Source organism: Chiloscyllium plagiosum, chromosome 24, assembly GCF_004010195.1.
Source record: "Chiloscyllium plagiosum isolate BGI_BamShark_2017 chromosome 24, ASM401019v2, whole genome shotgun sequence".
NCBI lineage: Eukaryota > Metazoa > Chordata > Chondrichthyes > Orectolobiformes > Hemiscylliidae > Chiloscyllium > Chiloscyllium plagiosum.
The window spans coordinates 46,704,521-46,722,417 of record NC_057733.1 but is presented as its reverse complement, the minus strand read 5'-3'; the positions used below and the strand labels follow the sequence as shown (position 1 = coordinate 46,722,417).

At 37.7% G+C, this 17,897-nt stretch overlaps 1 protein-coding gene across 3 annotated transcripts in view; it reads right to left on the bottom strand.

The window, feature by feature from the left end:
• Positions 1 to 17,897, bottom strand: part of aspscr1 (ASPSCR1 tether for SLC2A4, UBX domain containing) — a 218,758-nt gene that overhangs the window by 61,085 nt on the left and 139,776 nt on the right. For all 3 annotated transcript variants that reach the window (XM_043714989.1, XM_043714988.1, XM_043714990.1), the window contains exons 10-13: positions 16,684 to 16,765; positions 14,509 to 14,575; positions 7,732 to 7,794; positions 3,125 to 3,177 (exon numbers count right to left, since the gene is read on the bottom strand). In XM_043714989.1, the coding sequence (XP_043570924.1) occupies positions 3,125 to 3,177; positions 7,732 to 7,794; positions 14,509 to 14,575; positions 16,684 to 16,765 (265 nt within the window). The remainder of the gene's footprint in view (positions 1 to 3,124; positions 3,178 to 7,731; positions 7,795 to 14,508; positions 14,576 to 16,683; positions 16,766 to 17,897) is intronic.

The window sequence follows — 17,897 nt, the reverse complement described above, 5'->3', positions numbered from 1 at the left end:
ACCTTAAATAATTTATGTACAGATAACCATGGTCTCTCTATTCTGCTCCCCTTTCAAATTTGTACCCTTTATTTGATGTTGTCGCTTCATGCTCTTCCTACCAAAATGCATCACTGTAAATGCCCTTTTGAAGTTCCACTCTTTGAACTTCCACGTTGAAGTTCCTCCTTCCATGTTTTATATCAAATTTTGAAACTGTATCCTGTATACCAAGATTTAGATCATTGCTTTCCCTGAAATAACAAGCTCCCAACACGAACCCTTGAAGAATTCTGCTACAAATTTTCCTCAGCCCAAAAGCATCAAATTAACTATTACTCCTCAATTCCTGTCACCTAACCAATTTTGTATCTATGTTGCTAGTGTCCCTTTTAGTCCTTGAGTTCTAACATTGACTTCAACAAGGCAAACATAATTTTATGGATCTCAGACCCTAGTCCAGATACAGCCATACTGTGGAAACAGGCTCTTTGGTCCACTTGTCCATGCCAACCAACAAACACTAAAGCACACTAATCCCAGTTATCAACACTTGGTCCATAGCTGACTATCCCTTGGAATTTGAAGTACTCATCCATATATACTCATTGTTCACTCATGAACCTAAAAAAAAGACTATTTAACCACAGGTGGGTGTAGTGCAATCTTTCCTCAATTGAGGATACTAGGTAGTGAAAAGGAGTACACATCCCTTATAAAAGTGAAGTATTGCAGGTGCTGAAAATCTAAAACAGAGAGAAAATATTGGAGAAACTCCACAATTTTTACAGCATTTGTGGAGAAGAAAATGAATTTAAAGTTAGAGTATAATGTGACTCTACTTCAGATCACAGGACAGTGTAAACTCCAGCCCCCCAATCAATTGCAACCATATCAATAAAGAACAGTTGTGATATACAGTTCAGTACTAATCCTTTTTACATATTAAGATATTAAGGAAACAAATGAATAGCAAATTTATAATGCATATTGTCTATCAATACAAGCAAATATATTCAAAGGTATGACAATATAATTTGGAGCTATTGTAATAAACTCAATCATTTATAAAGTTAACAAACATATTCATTAAAATTACTTTATCTTATACAAACATTAAGACAAGCTATCAAAGCCAACAAAATTACAAACATATTGATGCACTAATCATCAATATAGCCATTATATGGAGGTGCCAATGTTGGACTGGCGTGGGCAAAATCAGAAATCACCCTACATCAGGTTTATCTAAAATCACAAGCTTTTGGAGCGCTGCTCCTTCATCAGCTGTTTCACCTGTCGAAGGTGCAGCGCTCCATAAACTTGTGATTCCAAATAAACCTGGTGGGCTATAACCTGGTGTTGTGTGACTTTGAACTAAGCATCAATAGTCAGCAATCACAAGGTAGTCTTTTTTTTGCATATTGGGATTCTAGCGTCACACAGCTGCTTAGTTTCTGGTCATCCAGCAATACTTTTACACTCATGAAAATGACATGCTGGTAATTAAAAAAAAAGATATGATTGTAGCCTTCTACATCAAATTCTTTGGAGTTTGAGAAGTCAAAGCTAATGCATAGCAAAGTCAATAGAGAAAATCAAATATGCATTGTATGAGAGCCATCGCAGCCCAAAGGCCACAAAATCAAGCAAACCTGAACACAGTAACCTATTAGACAAATTGTCTGTGGGTTGAAGTGAACAGTTATATTAAAAAACATGTAGGCATCCACAAACAATATACCCACCCTTATATATCTTGAGCTAATTAAGATATTCTGAATCATCTTTCAAATTGAAAACACAAGTATAGATGGAATAACCACTTTCATTACAAATCTGTAATTAGATTTCTGTTATTAATTATGCATAATCTTTTATATAATACAACCATTAAAAAGGAACTTCATTTCTTTGAAGCAATGTCAACACAATAAGATTGCTCATCATTAGTAAGTACTCCAGCTGGTTTCCAGAAAATTAATTTTAAAGAAAAGTTTCCAAACACATCATTCACAATGCTTAGTTTTTAGCTTCATGAACTCTGAATATGAAAGTTTTGGTTTTTGTAACAGCACAAAGAATTAAGAAAATGTTCTGTACAGTTTTGAATATTGTGCCTACAGTCATACCATGTCACAGAGACTACCTTCATCAGAACAGCAACAATGATGCTACACTCAAAAAGGAAGATGGAGAAAATGGTACTCACTTAAAAGCCATTACATCTCAATACTTTCCAGTCCTGGAATGTCAGGACTGATGTGTGAGGAGATACTGGATCAGGTAGAACTATATTCACTGGAGTTTAGAAAAATGCAAGGTAGAATCACATAGAGACCTACGAAATTATAACAGAACTAGACAGGGTAAAGACAGCAAGGATATTCCTGATGGCCAGGGAGTCCAGAATAAAGGGTCACAGTTTAAAGATATGGTTAAGCCATTTAGGACTGAGATAAGAGATTTCTTCATCCAGATTGTGGTGAGCCATTGAAAGTTTCTACCACAAAAAGGAGTTGAGGCCAAAACATTGAATGCTTTCAAAAAGGAGATATACACAGTTCTTAGGGCTAAAGGGGTCAAAGGGTGTGGAGCATAAATGGGAATGGGTTATTCAGTTGGATGGATCAGCCAACATCATATTGAATCGTGGAGTAGCCCCAAAGGGGTTAATGGTCTACTTCTCTTCCTATTTCCTATGTTTCACTGCCATCAACATGAAATCTCAATGTTTCACTCTCCATATATGTTACGAGACATCCTGATATTTCCAGCATTTGCTCTTATGTTCCAGATTATCAGCATCTGCTGTATGTCGCTTTTCTAATACACAGTTGTTCATCTGAGCAGCTGTTAAATTTTAGACTACTTTCTTCTTGCACCATTCCCCAATCTTCAACAGTAAAAAAAACCTGAGCTCTACTCAGACATAGCAAGCATCAAGCACTTAGCTTTTCCCCAAAGTTCTAAACTGTTCATAGATCATGAATAAAACCATAAAGCCAAGTGAAAAATGTGAACATATCATAAGTAAGTAGTTATTCAGACAAGATGACTTCCAATCAATCGCACATTAATGCGACAAATAATCAACATGAGTTAAATTCTGAAGAACAACCAATACAGATGTCTGCACTCTTACCTCGAAAAGTGTTGCAGTTGGTTTATCAAGAAGCACTTTAGGTGGTGTTTTAACTACAAAATAGAAACCATGATGATTAGAAAGTAATCTCAATAGATTCATTGGCTGATTTGAGAAATAGTGACACAAGTACAATATAGAGTGAAAATGCCAATCTACAGTAGTGTACCAATCTTAACCTTGACACATTCATTAACATTTAAAGAGAAACTGTTACTACCACATCCTTTAAACCAAGTGAAAAAACAAACCGAGCTCCTGCACAGCTCTCTAAAAGCAAAATAGAAGAGCACAACATTTTATTTTGTGCCATATGTGTTGCCAATTAGGCATCAAACATAATACATTGCTTAGTTAATAATGTGTTTTTAGGAAGGAATTTTACAATGACTAAATGGCACAATGCCCCAAAAACTTGGGAATAGAATCAATGAAAAGAAAACTGACCTTACATAAATTCCCTCGAAGAGAAAGGGGGTTTGATCTGATTCTTTTACCTTTTTTTTAAATTTTTTAAGTCTTGAAATGGTGGTATTAGACATAAGTTCTATGATTATTGTATCTTGTCAAAACTAACCACCATTTTGAAATTACACATCAGTGTAACATAATCAGATTTAAAATAATCAAGCTGCATTTAACAGAGGTGACAGATGAATGCCACATCACAGGAAGAGATAATAACCTGTCCAAATGGCGTCTATTAAAGGAGGAGACAACCTCAGAGTGTGGGGCCAGGATGGGGTGAAACTATATTTGCTAATGGCAAGGAGAAGGGAGCAGGGGACAATACAAGATAGTATGTCAGACAAGCATTATGATAGCAGACAGGCACTGGAGGGGTTGAGGAGGGGAGAGGCTGGTGATTTGTAACTCTACATTCAACCTGGCTCCAGATCGGTAAATGAGGCTGCAAGAGGCAGCATTAAGAGGTGGTCGCCAAGAATGGATTCTTGTCATAGTCCCAGTCGAGAGATCGGAACAAAATCCATCAGTGAATATGTTCCAACTATGATTTGACATGTCAAGGTCAGATCCAAATGGAATCAGTCCAAACAAAATAAAAACTGCTTGCTTTTAGATGGTTACTCATGACCATGAACAATAACTTTAGGTGCAGCAAAATAGTTACTTCGCTTATGCCAATTTTTTCACTTCCACAAGTCACCTTGAAGCTACAATCTGCATTTTTGTAGTGATCTAGTTTAGTGGTACAAGTTAATTTTATATTTTTAAAGGTGCAGAATACAGGTTTTCCTCAGCATTGTACTGTGTTGCCATGTCAGTTTGCTGCATCTTCACCTGATTTCTCTATTGTGTTAATCAAAATTAGATTCCTTATTTGCGAAGTATACCAATTTTTATTTTCAATTAGCAATGAGGTGACCTTAAAATGATGAAAAATTGAGAATCTCTGCTGATGGCTCTAAAAAGTATCTTATCCTTGGAGAAGCTTTCTTATTTTGATCACTGGTATTCTGATCTTTAAAAACCACTACATTGACATTATTTCAATCCATTCTCAAGTTAAATTTGGTTCCAAAAGAGAATTGATTACTCAAATGTATTAGTTAGTTGTCATTTATTTCTTACTGCAAATATCCAAGGTTATCTATTCCCAAATAGTCAATGATAAACTGAGTATTGTGTGTCTCCAGACCACCTCAACTTTTCACATATGTCGCACAAATGTGTTGTGTATTTTAAAAAAGGTTCAGATGATGTTTTGGGATTTTGTGGTGAATGCATGATTTTATTGTGGGCCCATACACCACATTTGATATTCTTTAGTTTTGGGATATGGTTGATGGAGAAAGAAACAGATTGATACATAAATATAATTCTCAACTGAAATTAATGACAAGAAATGCTACACATTTTGAGACCACAACAAAGACCTGTCTTCAAACACTCCTAAAAAGGCGAGTAGCTAAAAACAGGTTAGACGTGAAATTCACCAAGTTCTGGTGAACCATTCTAAACAATAAAATGGGAATGATTATAAGAGGTAAAGGTATAAAGAATCTTACCAACTCGTTCAGCTGGTTTGAAACTAAAGATGAGTCTAACGTTTTAGAATAAACTTTATGTTAATCAATTTTAAGTTACATGGCATCGTAAACTAAATTAAAAAGATATCACTCGAAAACAAATAATATTCTTCAATGACTGATGTTTTGATATGTACTCAATAATTAACACAGCTAGTTAGCTACCCAAGTAGGGCATTTCTTAATAAGTGCTTCACTTTAGACCACATTAAAGGAATTATGCCCAGCTTAATATTTTGTTGTAATGTATTTTAAGAATGGTTTTATTTTATAAATTGTAACATTTCAGAATTGATCATAACTATGAATGATTTTATTCAGGAAAGCAGCATCTTCCTTAGAAATCTAAAATAAAAAGGAACCTGAATTAGTAGTACGATGGTTGGTGAAGAAGTTGGTGAAGAATGCAAATTTGTGCAGTTTTGGTTTATTTATTTGAGTAAGGATGTTCTGGAGGGAGTGAAATGAAGACATACCAGGCTAATTCCCCCAGATGGCAGGACTGATATACTTAAAGAGACTAGACCAGTTAGACTATATCTACTGGAGATTAGACAAATGAAGGGTATTTCATCGAAATCTATAAAATTTTAACAGGAACATAGGAATTTGGAGTTGCCGCTATCCAGGACATTGGCTAGGCTGCTTTTGGAATACTGTGTTCAATTCCGGTGTCCTTGTTCTAGAGAAGATGCTGTAAAACTTGAAATGGTTAAGAAAATACTTTAAGGATACTGCCAGGGTTGGAGGCTTTGAGCTATGGAAGAGGTTGAGTAGGCTGGGGCTATTTTTACCTGGAGAGTCAGAGGCTGAGAGGTGACCTTTTGGAAATTTGTAAAGTCATGAGGGGCTTGGATAGGCTGAATAGCCAAGGTTTTTTTCCCAGGGCAAGGGAGTCCAAAACTAGAGGAAGGGGGGAAAGAGGAGGAGCAGGAGGTTTACAAGTGACCTGAGGGACAATATTTTTACATAGAGGGTTATGCTTGCATGGAATGAACTCCCTGAGGTGGAGGTTGGTACAATTACAACATTTAAAAGGCATATGGATGAGTACATGAACAAGAAGGTTATAAAGGGATATTGGCCAAATGCTGAGAAATGGGGCTAAGATTAATATGGAATACCTGGTTGGCATGGACGAGTTGGACTGAAAGGTCTGTTTCCATGCTGTATATCTCTATGACTAGACAGTGTAAACAGAAGAAGGATGTACTCAATGAGTCCAGTAGCAGGATTCACAGTCAAATGGTATGGGATAAGTCATTTAAGACTGAGAGAAGGAGATTTTTTTTTCCACCCAGAGTGTGGTGTGCTTGTGGAATTCTCTGCCACGGAGATCAATCGATTCCAAAACAGTGAATGTTTTCAAGGAGTTAAGGGAATCAAAAGATAGGGGGATAAAATGGGTGAAGGGTGCTGAGTTGGATGATCAGGCACTATTATATTGATTGGCAGAGCAGGCTTGAGAGACGAAATGGCCTACAAACAAGGCAAGGGAGTACACGATGAACAGTAGAACCAGGATGAGAAGGTCCTTGGTGTGCATACCTACCGGTCTCTTAAAGTAGCGGGGCAGGTAGATACGGTGGTTAAGACGACATATGGAATACTTGCCTTTGTCAGCAAGTTATAAAGTTAAGAGCAGGGAGGTTATGCTGGAACTGTATAAAATGCTGGTTAGGCCACAGCAAAGAGTACTATGTGCAATTCCAGAATCCACGTTAAAGGAGGGATGTGATTAGCACTGGAGAGGGTGCAGACTGGATTTACCAGGATGTTGCCAGGGCTAGAGAGTTTAGTTATGAAAGAAATTGAACAGTCTGGGACTGTTTATCTTGAAGTAGAGGAGACTGAGGGAGGACATGATTGAGATGTGCAAAATTATGAGGTATAATCAGAGAAGACAGGAAGGAACTTTAACCTTGATGAAGGGATCAATGACTGGGAGGGGGGGGGTATAAATTTAAGGTAAGGGGCACAGGTTTTAGAGGGATGTAGGGATTCCTTTCCCCCCACTCAGAGGGTGGTGGCAATCTAGAACTCGCTGCCTGTAAGGGTGATAGAGGCAGAAATACTCAGAACATTCAACAAGTATTTAGATGTACACTTGAAATGTCAAGGCAGTCAAGGTTGTAAACCAAGTGCTGCAAAATGGAATTAAAATAGTTGGGAGACCGACTTTGACTGGCACAGACCTGATGTGCCTTTTTCCTTCTCTTATTTTCAACGTTTCTATTGTATGTTTCTAACTTTCTGAAATACAACGCAACAAATATTCATGTTCAAACTTTGCTTGTTCAAAAACAAGTGACAAATTTGACTACAAAATGTACACAGAAGTTGAGGTCTGAATTTTAAATGCTTTCCAGAGGATGAGCTAACAGTCTTGGTTGCATCATCTGAGAATTGTACTAGCCTACATGTCTTCATGGCCATTTAACAAACTGAAAAGTCATCAGTGAAGAACGTCCAACCTCCAAAAGAAATCAATAACATGGAATATATTTTACTTTGCTCAATGACTGCATATTCAGCTATAATGATCACTTTACTTACATAAATAAAACGAAATTGCTGGATCAACCAGATGCATTTTCACAAATTCAATCAGTGCTCCAACTGTTGGGGGAAAAAGAAACTCCTTTACAAAACTTGGTCTCAGTACAAGTATCATTTGATAGTTTACAGTGTTATAATTCAAATTAATCCATGATAACGACTTTCATAGAAACTTACACCACAAATGAAGGCCCTTCGGTTTACCAGGTATGCCAGCTCATGAAAGTTGAGCGTTGAATCCAAAATTCCCACAATTTTGTTTGCAGCTCTGCAAATACCTTTCACAATTCCTCTTTAAAACAACTATGGAAACAACTCCATTATCTATGCTGATAACAGCATTGCAGATCCTAAAAAACTCAAATGAAATAATTCTTAGCAACCATTTGGATCTCATGGTCTCTGGCTACTGACCTACTGCAGAGGGAACAGTTTCTCCCTTAAAACTACAAATCATCATAAGAACCTCTAATAGGTCAATCTTTATCATCTTGTCTGATCTTTCCATGCCTCCTCTAACTGAATTGCCTCAATGCTGGTAACTTCCTGATCAACTTCCTCTCAAACTTCTTTAAGGTCTTTACATTTTTCTTGAATTGTGGTGCCCCAAATTGTGCACAATACCCCCAACTGAGGCCTAACCAGTGATTTACAGAGCACAATCTCTTTGCTGTCACATCCTGTTCTTGTTTTTCTACACTGGTGGTCTTATGGTCACTATAATATACATTGCAGTCATCACTTAAGCTCATCACTCCACATATAAATAATAAGCAAGCTTTTAATTTTTCAATAATTGCAAAGTAACTTGAACATGTTCTTACACACTTAGAAATGGGCTCAGCCATGGTAAATCAACACATTCTACTTTTTACTTCAATTATGAGAATTAAGTACACAGCCTTACTTGTTCATGGTATTTCTTCAATGTATAGAATATAGATTTTTAGTAAGTGTGCAAGAGATACAGACAGGTACTAAAATGATATTTATCTGAAAACTTGAATGATTCAACTAAAAAGTTTATTATATATTGGAAGAAGATCAAGACTAATAAGATTTCTATATTAATAAAATTCACTTGCAAAGTACTGTAACCTCTCCAGTTAACAAATCTATTATTCAAAAACACTAGCTGCCTTGAAATGTTTTCAACAGAATCATCTGTTCCCTCACAGTCCCAACTTTATTTTATTATTGGGAGCAGAAAAATACTACTTGGATAGGTAAATCAATTTCCTGATGAAGGGCTTTTGCCCGAAGTGTCGGTTTTCCTGCTCCTCAGATGCTGCCTGATTTGCTGTGCTTTTCCAGCATAACACTCTCAACTCTAATCTCCAGCATCTGCAGTCCTCACTTTCACAAAGGCAATTTCGATAACGACTTTACAACATTTTATCACTTTCATTTTTGTAAGTTCACACATTTAAGATTGGACATTCCAACGTAACCCAGAAAATTCCAAAATATCTTCAAGCCCATTAGTTTGGAATGTGAATGTGAAATAGTTGAAAATTCATTTTTTTTTCCATTTTGGACAGGACAACCACATCATGAGCAGAATGCAGAACGTAACAAAGTCAATCGATTTTTATTTGTGATACATCAGCCTCAATTACGAACTCAATTTGGTGGGATTTCAGGCATCACATTATTTGGCTTTTGGCATAGCATTCACTTGAGTTGGTGAATCACCTGAAACACCAATTAAAGTGTAAAAGCTTAAATATTGAGTTAACCATCTGAATGACTGACTTAGTAGGTCAGAGATGGAAATGTGTTGCTGGAAAAGCGCAGCAGGTCAGGCAGCATCCAGGGAACAGGAGAATCGACGTTTCGGGCATTAGCCCTTCTTCAGTCAATCAAACATTCACTTTTGACACTCAGGATATAATTGTCTGGTCCCAGGGGCAGCGGACTGGAAAGTGGGAGATGAATTTATTTAGGTGGGATGTTGGAGGAGCAGAATTTCATCATTTTTTCTCTCCTTTGCCTGAATTAAGTTCTGGGCGGGAAGGTGCAAGCTCCACCCTCCCTCCCTGTTGACAATTGAGACTGTTCAGTGATTAAATAATGATCACTCGGTCCTCATGCTGCCTGGACTGCAATTATTTCAATTCCAAGTGGGACAAGAAAGAGTTGGCCTGCACAAATCTGCCTGTATAATCATGAGACTGAACCTGGGTGTTTGTGGTGGTGGTGGTGATGGGGATGATGTGCTGGCGCACGCGCGTGTGTGTTTCTGACATTCCTGCCCCTCACTCCCCACAATCCCTACTGGAGGGATCTCCTCTCAAATAATACTGACCTTTCCTGTGGCGTCAGCTCAGTCTTCATGGCCCAGGGCCCAAAATCTGGCAGAAAGCCATCCAGCATGCCATCAGCTGTCTGATGTTTGGAAGGTCCTTCAGGCTCTCTCATCTTTGTAGACTATGGGATTCCTTCCTAAAAACTTTTCTGCTTTTGGACGCTGTCCAAAACCAGGAGGTTATCAGCCCAGTCTGCTGCTTTTGCTGTGTGCAAAAGGGAGTGGTAACAATGGAAACTGATCAATATGTTCCAGAGCAATAAAAGATTTTACCCTATTGTTATAGCAGAGTAAAAACTTTATATCACGTCATTTTTTGGGAATGCAAAAATTGAGAAATGTACTAACTTCTCCAGTTCTCACATTTCAAATGAAATTCACGGAAAAACCTTGAATTTCCCTGTGAATACCATTCCCAACATGAAAAAGATGCTAGTACTGTTCTTATAACCAGGTGAAAAGGGGTGATCAGCTCCCTCTTTAACCCTCACTCTCAGTTATAGAGTCAAAGAGATGTACAGCATGGAAACAGACCCTTCGGTCCAACCAGTCCATGCCAACCAGTTATCCCAACCCAGTCTAGTCACACCTGCCAGCACCCGGCTCATATCCCTCCAAACCCTTCCTATTCATATACACATCCAAATGCCTCTTAAATGTGGCAATTGTACCAGATTCCACCACATCCTCTGGCAGCTCATTCCATACACGTACCACCGTCTGTGAGAAAAAGTTGCCCCTCAGGTCTCTTTTATAGTTTTCCCCTCTCACCCTAAACCTATGCTCTTTAGTTCTGGACTCCCCGACCTCAGGGAAAAGACTTTGTCTATTTATCCTATCCGTGCCCTTCATAATTTTGTAAACCTCTATAAGGTCACCCCTCAGCATCCGACGCTCCAGGGAAAACAGCCCCAGCCTGTTCAGCCTCTCCCTACAGCTTAAATCCAGCAAACCTGGCAACATCCTTGTAAATCTTTTCTGAACCCTTTCAAGTTTCACAACATCTTTCCGATAGGATGGAGACCATAACTGCACGCAATATTCCAACATTGGCCTAACCAATGTCCTGTAAAGCCACAACATGACCTCCCAACTCCTGTACTCAATACTCTGACCAATAAAGGAAAGCATACCAAATGCCCTCTTCACTACCCTATCTACTTGCGACTCCACTTTCAAGGAGCTATGAACCTGCACTTCAAGGTCTCTTTGTTCAGCAACACTCCCTAGGACCTTACCATCAAGTGTATAAGTCCTGTTAAGATTTGCTTTCCCAAAATGCAGCACCTCATGTTTATCTGAATTAAACTCCATCTGCCACTTCTCAGCCCATTGACCCAACTATCATATTTTTGTTAATCAAAATGCAGGAGCCAAATTACAAGGGCCATATTTCCAGTGAAAGAGGAATTGTATGAGTCCTGAAAAATTATTAGAAGTGTAACATCAAACACACAAACACAGGTAATATGTTTAAAAGCTAAGTATCAGGAACAGCAGGAAGAATAGGCTACACAGTTGTTTGTAAAAAAAAGCCCTTAGTCTTGAGGTGTTCAACTTTAAACCTGAGGCCAATTATTTAAATGTTGACTGTTCTACAACAGTAGCAAAGTTTGTACACCGAGTTCTTGCTGAATGGCTATTATCGCAAGTTGCTTTTTCACCAGACATTGACTGATGAGTATGTTTGTTGTTGCATACTTGCTTGCAGCCTTGCTGCTCTGAATTTTGCAACTCAAAACAGCCATTGATACAGGTCCATTTATACACTCTGGATTCCACTCCATTGTGCTTCCAAACGAGATTCTCTACAAATAATCATTAATTTCCCAATTTGAGAACTTAACATATGTGAGAGATAAACAAGAAATGTAAATTTCTTCACACTGAATCAAATTGAATGGATTCAGTCTTTAGAAAACATAGTAATTTTAATGCAGCTGGCTTCATTTATTCTCTGTTCCTAACAAATGCTGCCATCTTCCCTGCATTGTGTCACACATGGTGACACTGTGGTGACTTTTTTCTGCTGAATGATTCAAATGTCTGTGGCATATGTTTAGCTACAATTGTCCGTAATTCAAGAATTGGAATGCTTCCAGGAGAGTGACACCATACTGGCCAAGTAGCACAGTAATAATGTCAAACAAGGGAAATGCAACAGCAGATATTAACTTATTTTGCATACCTTGCTTTTTATGCAAGGGGCTCTCTTGATACCTAGTGATCCTAATTGAGCATGTGTAATTGCTAAGGGTGTTGCTACACCATTCAGGACCAATTGGTTTTCGGATAAAAGATACTTTAAGTTTGGAGATAATTACTGTACAGGTCTGTTCAGGCCGTTTGGAAGAAAACTTTGTTTCTCGATCCATTCAGGGCCCTGAACGGATCTAAAAGCAAAGTAATTTTCAGCAAAAAAGAAGAATAGAGGGTTTGGGAGCTGAGAGAGCAGAGCCAGTTACAGTGTGCATACAATGGTATTACAACAGTTACTTGAATGCTACTGCTTTCTCAGAGTTCAATCTCATAATTTCTGCTCACAGGCCCACATGGGGTCACAATCCTGGCTTAGAAGATACACAACAAGATTTATGGATTGGAAAATTTAAACCCAGAGCAGTCTTATATAATAAATTCAATAAATTACAAGAGTAGAGAAAGAGATATTTCAAAGTAGCCAATGGTATGTTTAAAAGTGAAATTAAGACATTCTATTTCACACAAAGGCATATCAACATGCAGAATATGGATTTCTAGGAAAGTGGAGGCAAAAATATGAAATTATTTCATGTTAACTTTTTTTGAAAGGAGGGGAGGATGGAGTTAAGATGAGCTGTAATTATGTTGCAGTTTCATTTTATAATCATCTCGTAGGTTATCATCTAATATTCTGTGTGCTTGTGTAAGATCAACTCATTCTCAATCTCAATCTTCAAGTTAAAGTATAAGACACCCTCTGCAGGTCTAATTAGATATGGCTAAGAACATTATTGGTTGCCACAACTAATACAAAGTGGCTGTGGACAGTAAAAGTAAAACTCAATTAGGTTAGTGAATGAGCAAGTTGATGAAAATCAGACAAACATAACCACCTCAGGGTAACAATAAATGCAAGATGAAAATGGAGGTTGGTTAATCAGCATTTTATTCAATATTGCCATAGGATTTCATAAATTTGGTTAAGTGTATTCATAATTTTACTAAGACCTGAGATATAGCTATCACCTGTAAAGGGCATTATAAATTCAATATTTCTTATTGGACACAAATGCCACATCGAGGTATGAAAATAAACTGGCTTTATTCATTACACTGATATTATTTAATTCAGTGGGTTGGCACTCACGCTTTATGTCTATAATACAACCACATGAATATTCCAACTTAAAGATTTTTAATTGGCTGGCAATACTTCTAAAGCAACTTTTCAAAAAAATTAATGATAGCTAGGCATTTAAAATTGGTCCATCACCAAAAAGGCATAGGTTTAGAAAAATCAAGCTTTCATAGAATCACAGAACCCCTACAGTGTTGAAGCAGGCCCATCGAGTCCATACTGACCTTCTGAAAAGCATCCCATCCAGGCCCAGCACCATACTTTGTCCTTATAACCCCACACTTCCCATGGCTAACCCACCTAGTCTGCACATCCCTGGATACTATGGGCAATTCAGCATGGCCAATCCACCTAGCTTTCAGCAGCAACATAAGAAAAAGAAGTAGGACAAACAGAACTGGTAAGTGACACTTTAAGTGATTATATTAGGACTTTAGGGATTAATATCATAGCAATGAGATTACATCTGGTGTTTAAATATTTGTGGCATATTTGTGAACATATATTATTGCTGCAACATGGATGAAAATTTAAGCTCTGGTTGACATGTAGAAAACAGGAGTTTCCCTGGACCTGCTGAAAGATTAAAAGTAACCTGATTTACAGGGCATCACTTGTTTATACAACTTGTACTAAGAATTTTAGATATCACCCCACCACGTTTGGAATGAAGCTTCGCACTTCAAAATGTTGTTATATTGTTTATTACCTCCCCTGTGGTTCGGGATCAAGCAATTCACTTTATGTGAATTTGAACAAAGATTTGATTCTAAGATTCCTTCCAAGATGCCACATGGTTGAATTGGCAGTCTCTCTTCCTGGGACAGACTGACTTTAATTCGAGCTGAGACCAAGTAGTGAAGGTCTCGGGCCTATTATTTGCTTGCATTGTCAGAGTGAAGAATGAATGTCTGTATTCAGATTGAGGTGAATCTGAATCTGCTAATGAGAGATTTGTGGTATCTTGAGCAAGGCACACATTCTTATCATTATGATACTGATACAGTTTGGAATTTTCAGGTATGAAATGAAAGAAAGCAAATATAAAACTCCCCTTCTATGTTTGGCCAGGAGTCTGCTCTTCACTGTATTTCCTTAAAAAACAGTAAACATATAGAAAATTCACCTGTTTCAAGGGGTCTGAAGAAACCTTGCAAGACATATCTGTCAGGAAATTGCACTCTTAGAACAACCTATTTAGTCAAACAAAACAAGTAAAATTAAGTTAGAATTGTTTATTTGCAAGTTACATGAAAAGAATATTTGAATAACTCTGGAATACTTGTTTATAATACTGATATACTTCCTTATGTTTCTTAAATAGAAGTATATAGCAAATGGCTATTAAAAAAATTACTACTCTATTGTCACCTTTAACACACAAGAAACCAGAACAATTCAGTTCCAACAATCTGTTCAAATAAACTAATCAAGATGTGATTCCATAACTTTCAAATAGGAAGAACCTCAATTAATTCCCTTGGCCTGATTGTTCTGAACCACAATGGCAAAGAAGCAGCTCAAAGTTGCACAATACTTCGTCACAAACAAGAGATAAGTTGAAGCCAGTGCAACATCTGTACATATTTTTGACACGAAATAATCCTGTCTAAATTGCGCCTTTCAAGCCATCAAATATGGCTGCAGAATATTATTGCATGAGAAAGAAAAAGCAAATGAAAGCTTAAATTCTTTAGTTGTAGATGAAAACAAAGAAATTAGTAAACATTTGTGCCTGCCTATTTTTATGTTTGGATCGAGTTTTGGGAAAATATTTGAGAAGCATCAGAAAATATTGCAAGGGTTAAATCAATATTGCAGATGAGTTGTTCAGGTACTTAAGATAAACCAGAGACTTCTCTCTTCCCTCTGCACATTGATGACTTAAATTATGCAGCATATATACATATGCATACTTAACCATACACAAGCAATTCTTTGTGCAACATTTATTTCCAATGTCCCTGCAAAGTGTTTTAAATTAAAATTACAATATCCAATTTTATTTTGTTAGCTTGCGTTGACATCACTTTTTAGGTGTCTTTCAACTTCATTTTAAAATCTTTGCCTGAAATGAATTTGTTAAACAAGAGTGTTTTACAACACACATTTTTCCCTTAAAATCAAAAAAGATTGATGAATAAGATTTGTATCTGTCTTTAAAATGAAATAGTCAACAAAGGACTTCAAGCAACTGAAGAAAGGTTCTAGTACAGCTATAAAATACTGCAATCGATATCATCAATTCTAAAGAATTTCATGGCAAAGTTTCCACATCACATCAAGCAGATTAGACCTAAATGATCCATATTTATTCTTATAAACAACAGTTCAATTTTTAATCAGATATTTGGTGTAGCATCTTCTTAAATTTCAATATCTTATGTAGCCAGAGTATACACAATTCATCTATTTGGCAAAATACAAGTGATTATTTTGATCACTAATATCACAATTCAGCTCTAGCAAGAACACAATTTAAATACGAGATAGTGATCTTCTTTCAAGAAAAATGTCAGCTATGTCTATGAGAGGTGGTCAATGTAAGAAAAATAACAAACCCTTATGAGTGCTTGAAAGTGATGAGACAGAGGAGAATGGGACTACTCAGAGTTGAAGGGATTTAGTTGGGTTTGGAAATGAAGAAATGCCTGATACCCAAGGTGTGAAAGATAATATGACTTCATTTATATTGTTATTGTACAGATGTTTATATTAAACATTTTGCTTCCTTCCTTTAAATTGGGGAAAGAGAAGAAAATGTGATGGGGGCGACCTAAAGCAAGGTGAAATAGACATTACTAACAATAAATGTTTAACTACATATTACATTGGGAAAGGAAATTAGACTGATACTTGAAAAATTATCAGGCCGAGAAGGTACGCATCCCAGAAAGCTCAGGCAGGTTCATTAGTGGAATGATATGAAACTAGAGAAGTTATGAAAATCATGACGCCTTGACTATGTCATAATTACATGCTTAAATTGAGGTTTTTTTCTTTATAGGGTCTCAAGAATTCCAAAGCAGGGCTTTAAAAACAACAGTCTTGTATCACTGGAATGGAGAAAGGTGTAGAACATTGTTTCTACTGGTTGACAAACTACATACATACGCATAATGGCTAGAAGATTGAAAAGGGAGAAATAATGTTTCACATGGGAGGGTTGTTGGAATACTAATAACTTTAACACAAACAATATTGTACCAAATTTCTCAATTTAAAAAATTAATTCAATTCATGAAAGTTAATCAATGATGCATGAGTTTACTGCTTTTCAGGAAATGGGACTTCGACTAACCTTAGGATAGCGCTCTGTCTTTTCTTTCATGTAAATTTCTCTCATCGATTTTGTCATCAACGGAGCCTCTTCAAGATGTCGCCTGAAAGAAAGTGCTTACTAAAAATTTAGCAAATTTTCTTTCCTCACGTCCTAATCCTGATAGACCATAAGACAATAAGTCACAGGAGCAGAAATCAGGCCATTCAGCCTATCAAGACTGCTCCACCATTCGATCTTGGCTGATGTTTCTCAACACCATTCACCTGCTTTCGCCCCATAGCCCTTGATCTCCTTCCTAATCAAGGACATATCTATGTCTTAAAAACACTCAATGACCTGACCTCCACAGCCTTCTGCAGCAATACATTCATCCTTACCTTAGATCTAAAGGGTTGTCCCTTCATGCAGAAACTGTGGCCTTGGGTCCTAGTTTGGTGCGCTGACCTCTACACTGCTGAAGCCAGACGTCAACTCATGGACATCTCCTCCTACTGCTCCCTCGACTATGACTTCACCTCCCAGACCATTCACAACCTCATCACCTCAGGGAATCTCCCAACCATAGCCTCCAACCTCAGTCCCGGAACTCCACACCACCCGGTTCTACCTCTTACCCAAAATTCACAAACCTGACTGCCCCGGTCAACCTATCGTTTCCACCTGCTCCTGCCTCACCGTACTTATCTCCTCATATCTTGATACCGTCTTATTCCCCTTGGTCCAGAATCTCCCCACGTACATTTGTGACATCACTCACACCCTCCACCTCCATGAATTTTGTTTCGCCTGCCCTCAACACCTCCTCTTCACTATGGACATCCAGTCCCTGTACATGTCCATCCGCCATTGTGAAGAGGTACAGTTAGTAAGTTTGCAGATGACACCAAAATTGGATGTGTAGTCGACAGCGAAGAGGGTTACCTCAGATTACAACAGGATCTGGACCAGATGGGCCAATGGGCCAATGGGCTGAGAAGTGGCAGATGGAGTTTAATTCAGATAAATGTGAGGTGCTGCATTTTGGGAAAGCAAATCAGAGCAGGACTTATACACTTAATGGTAAGGTCCTAGGTAGTGTTGCTGAACAAAGAGACCTTGGAGTGCAGGTTCATAGCTCCTTGAAAATAGAGTCGCAGATAGAAGGCGTTTGGTATGCTTTCCTTTATTGGTCAGAGTATTGAGTACAGGAGTTGGGAGGTCATGTTGTTGCTGTACAGGACATTGGTTAGGCC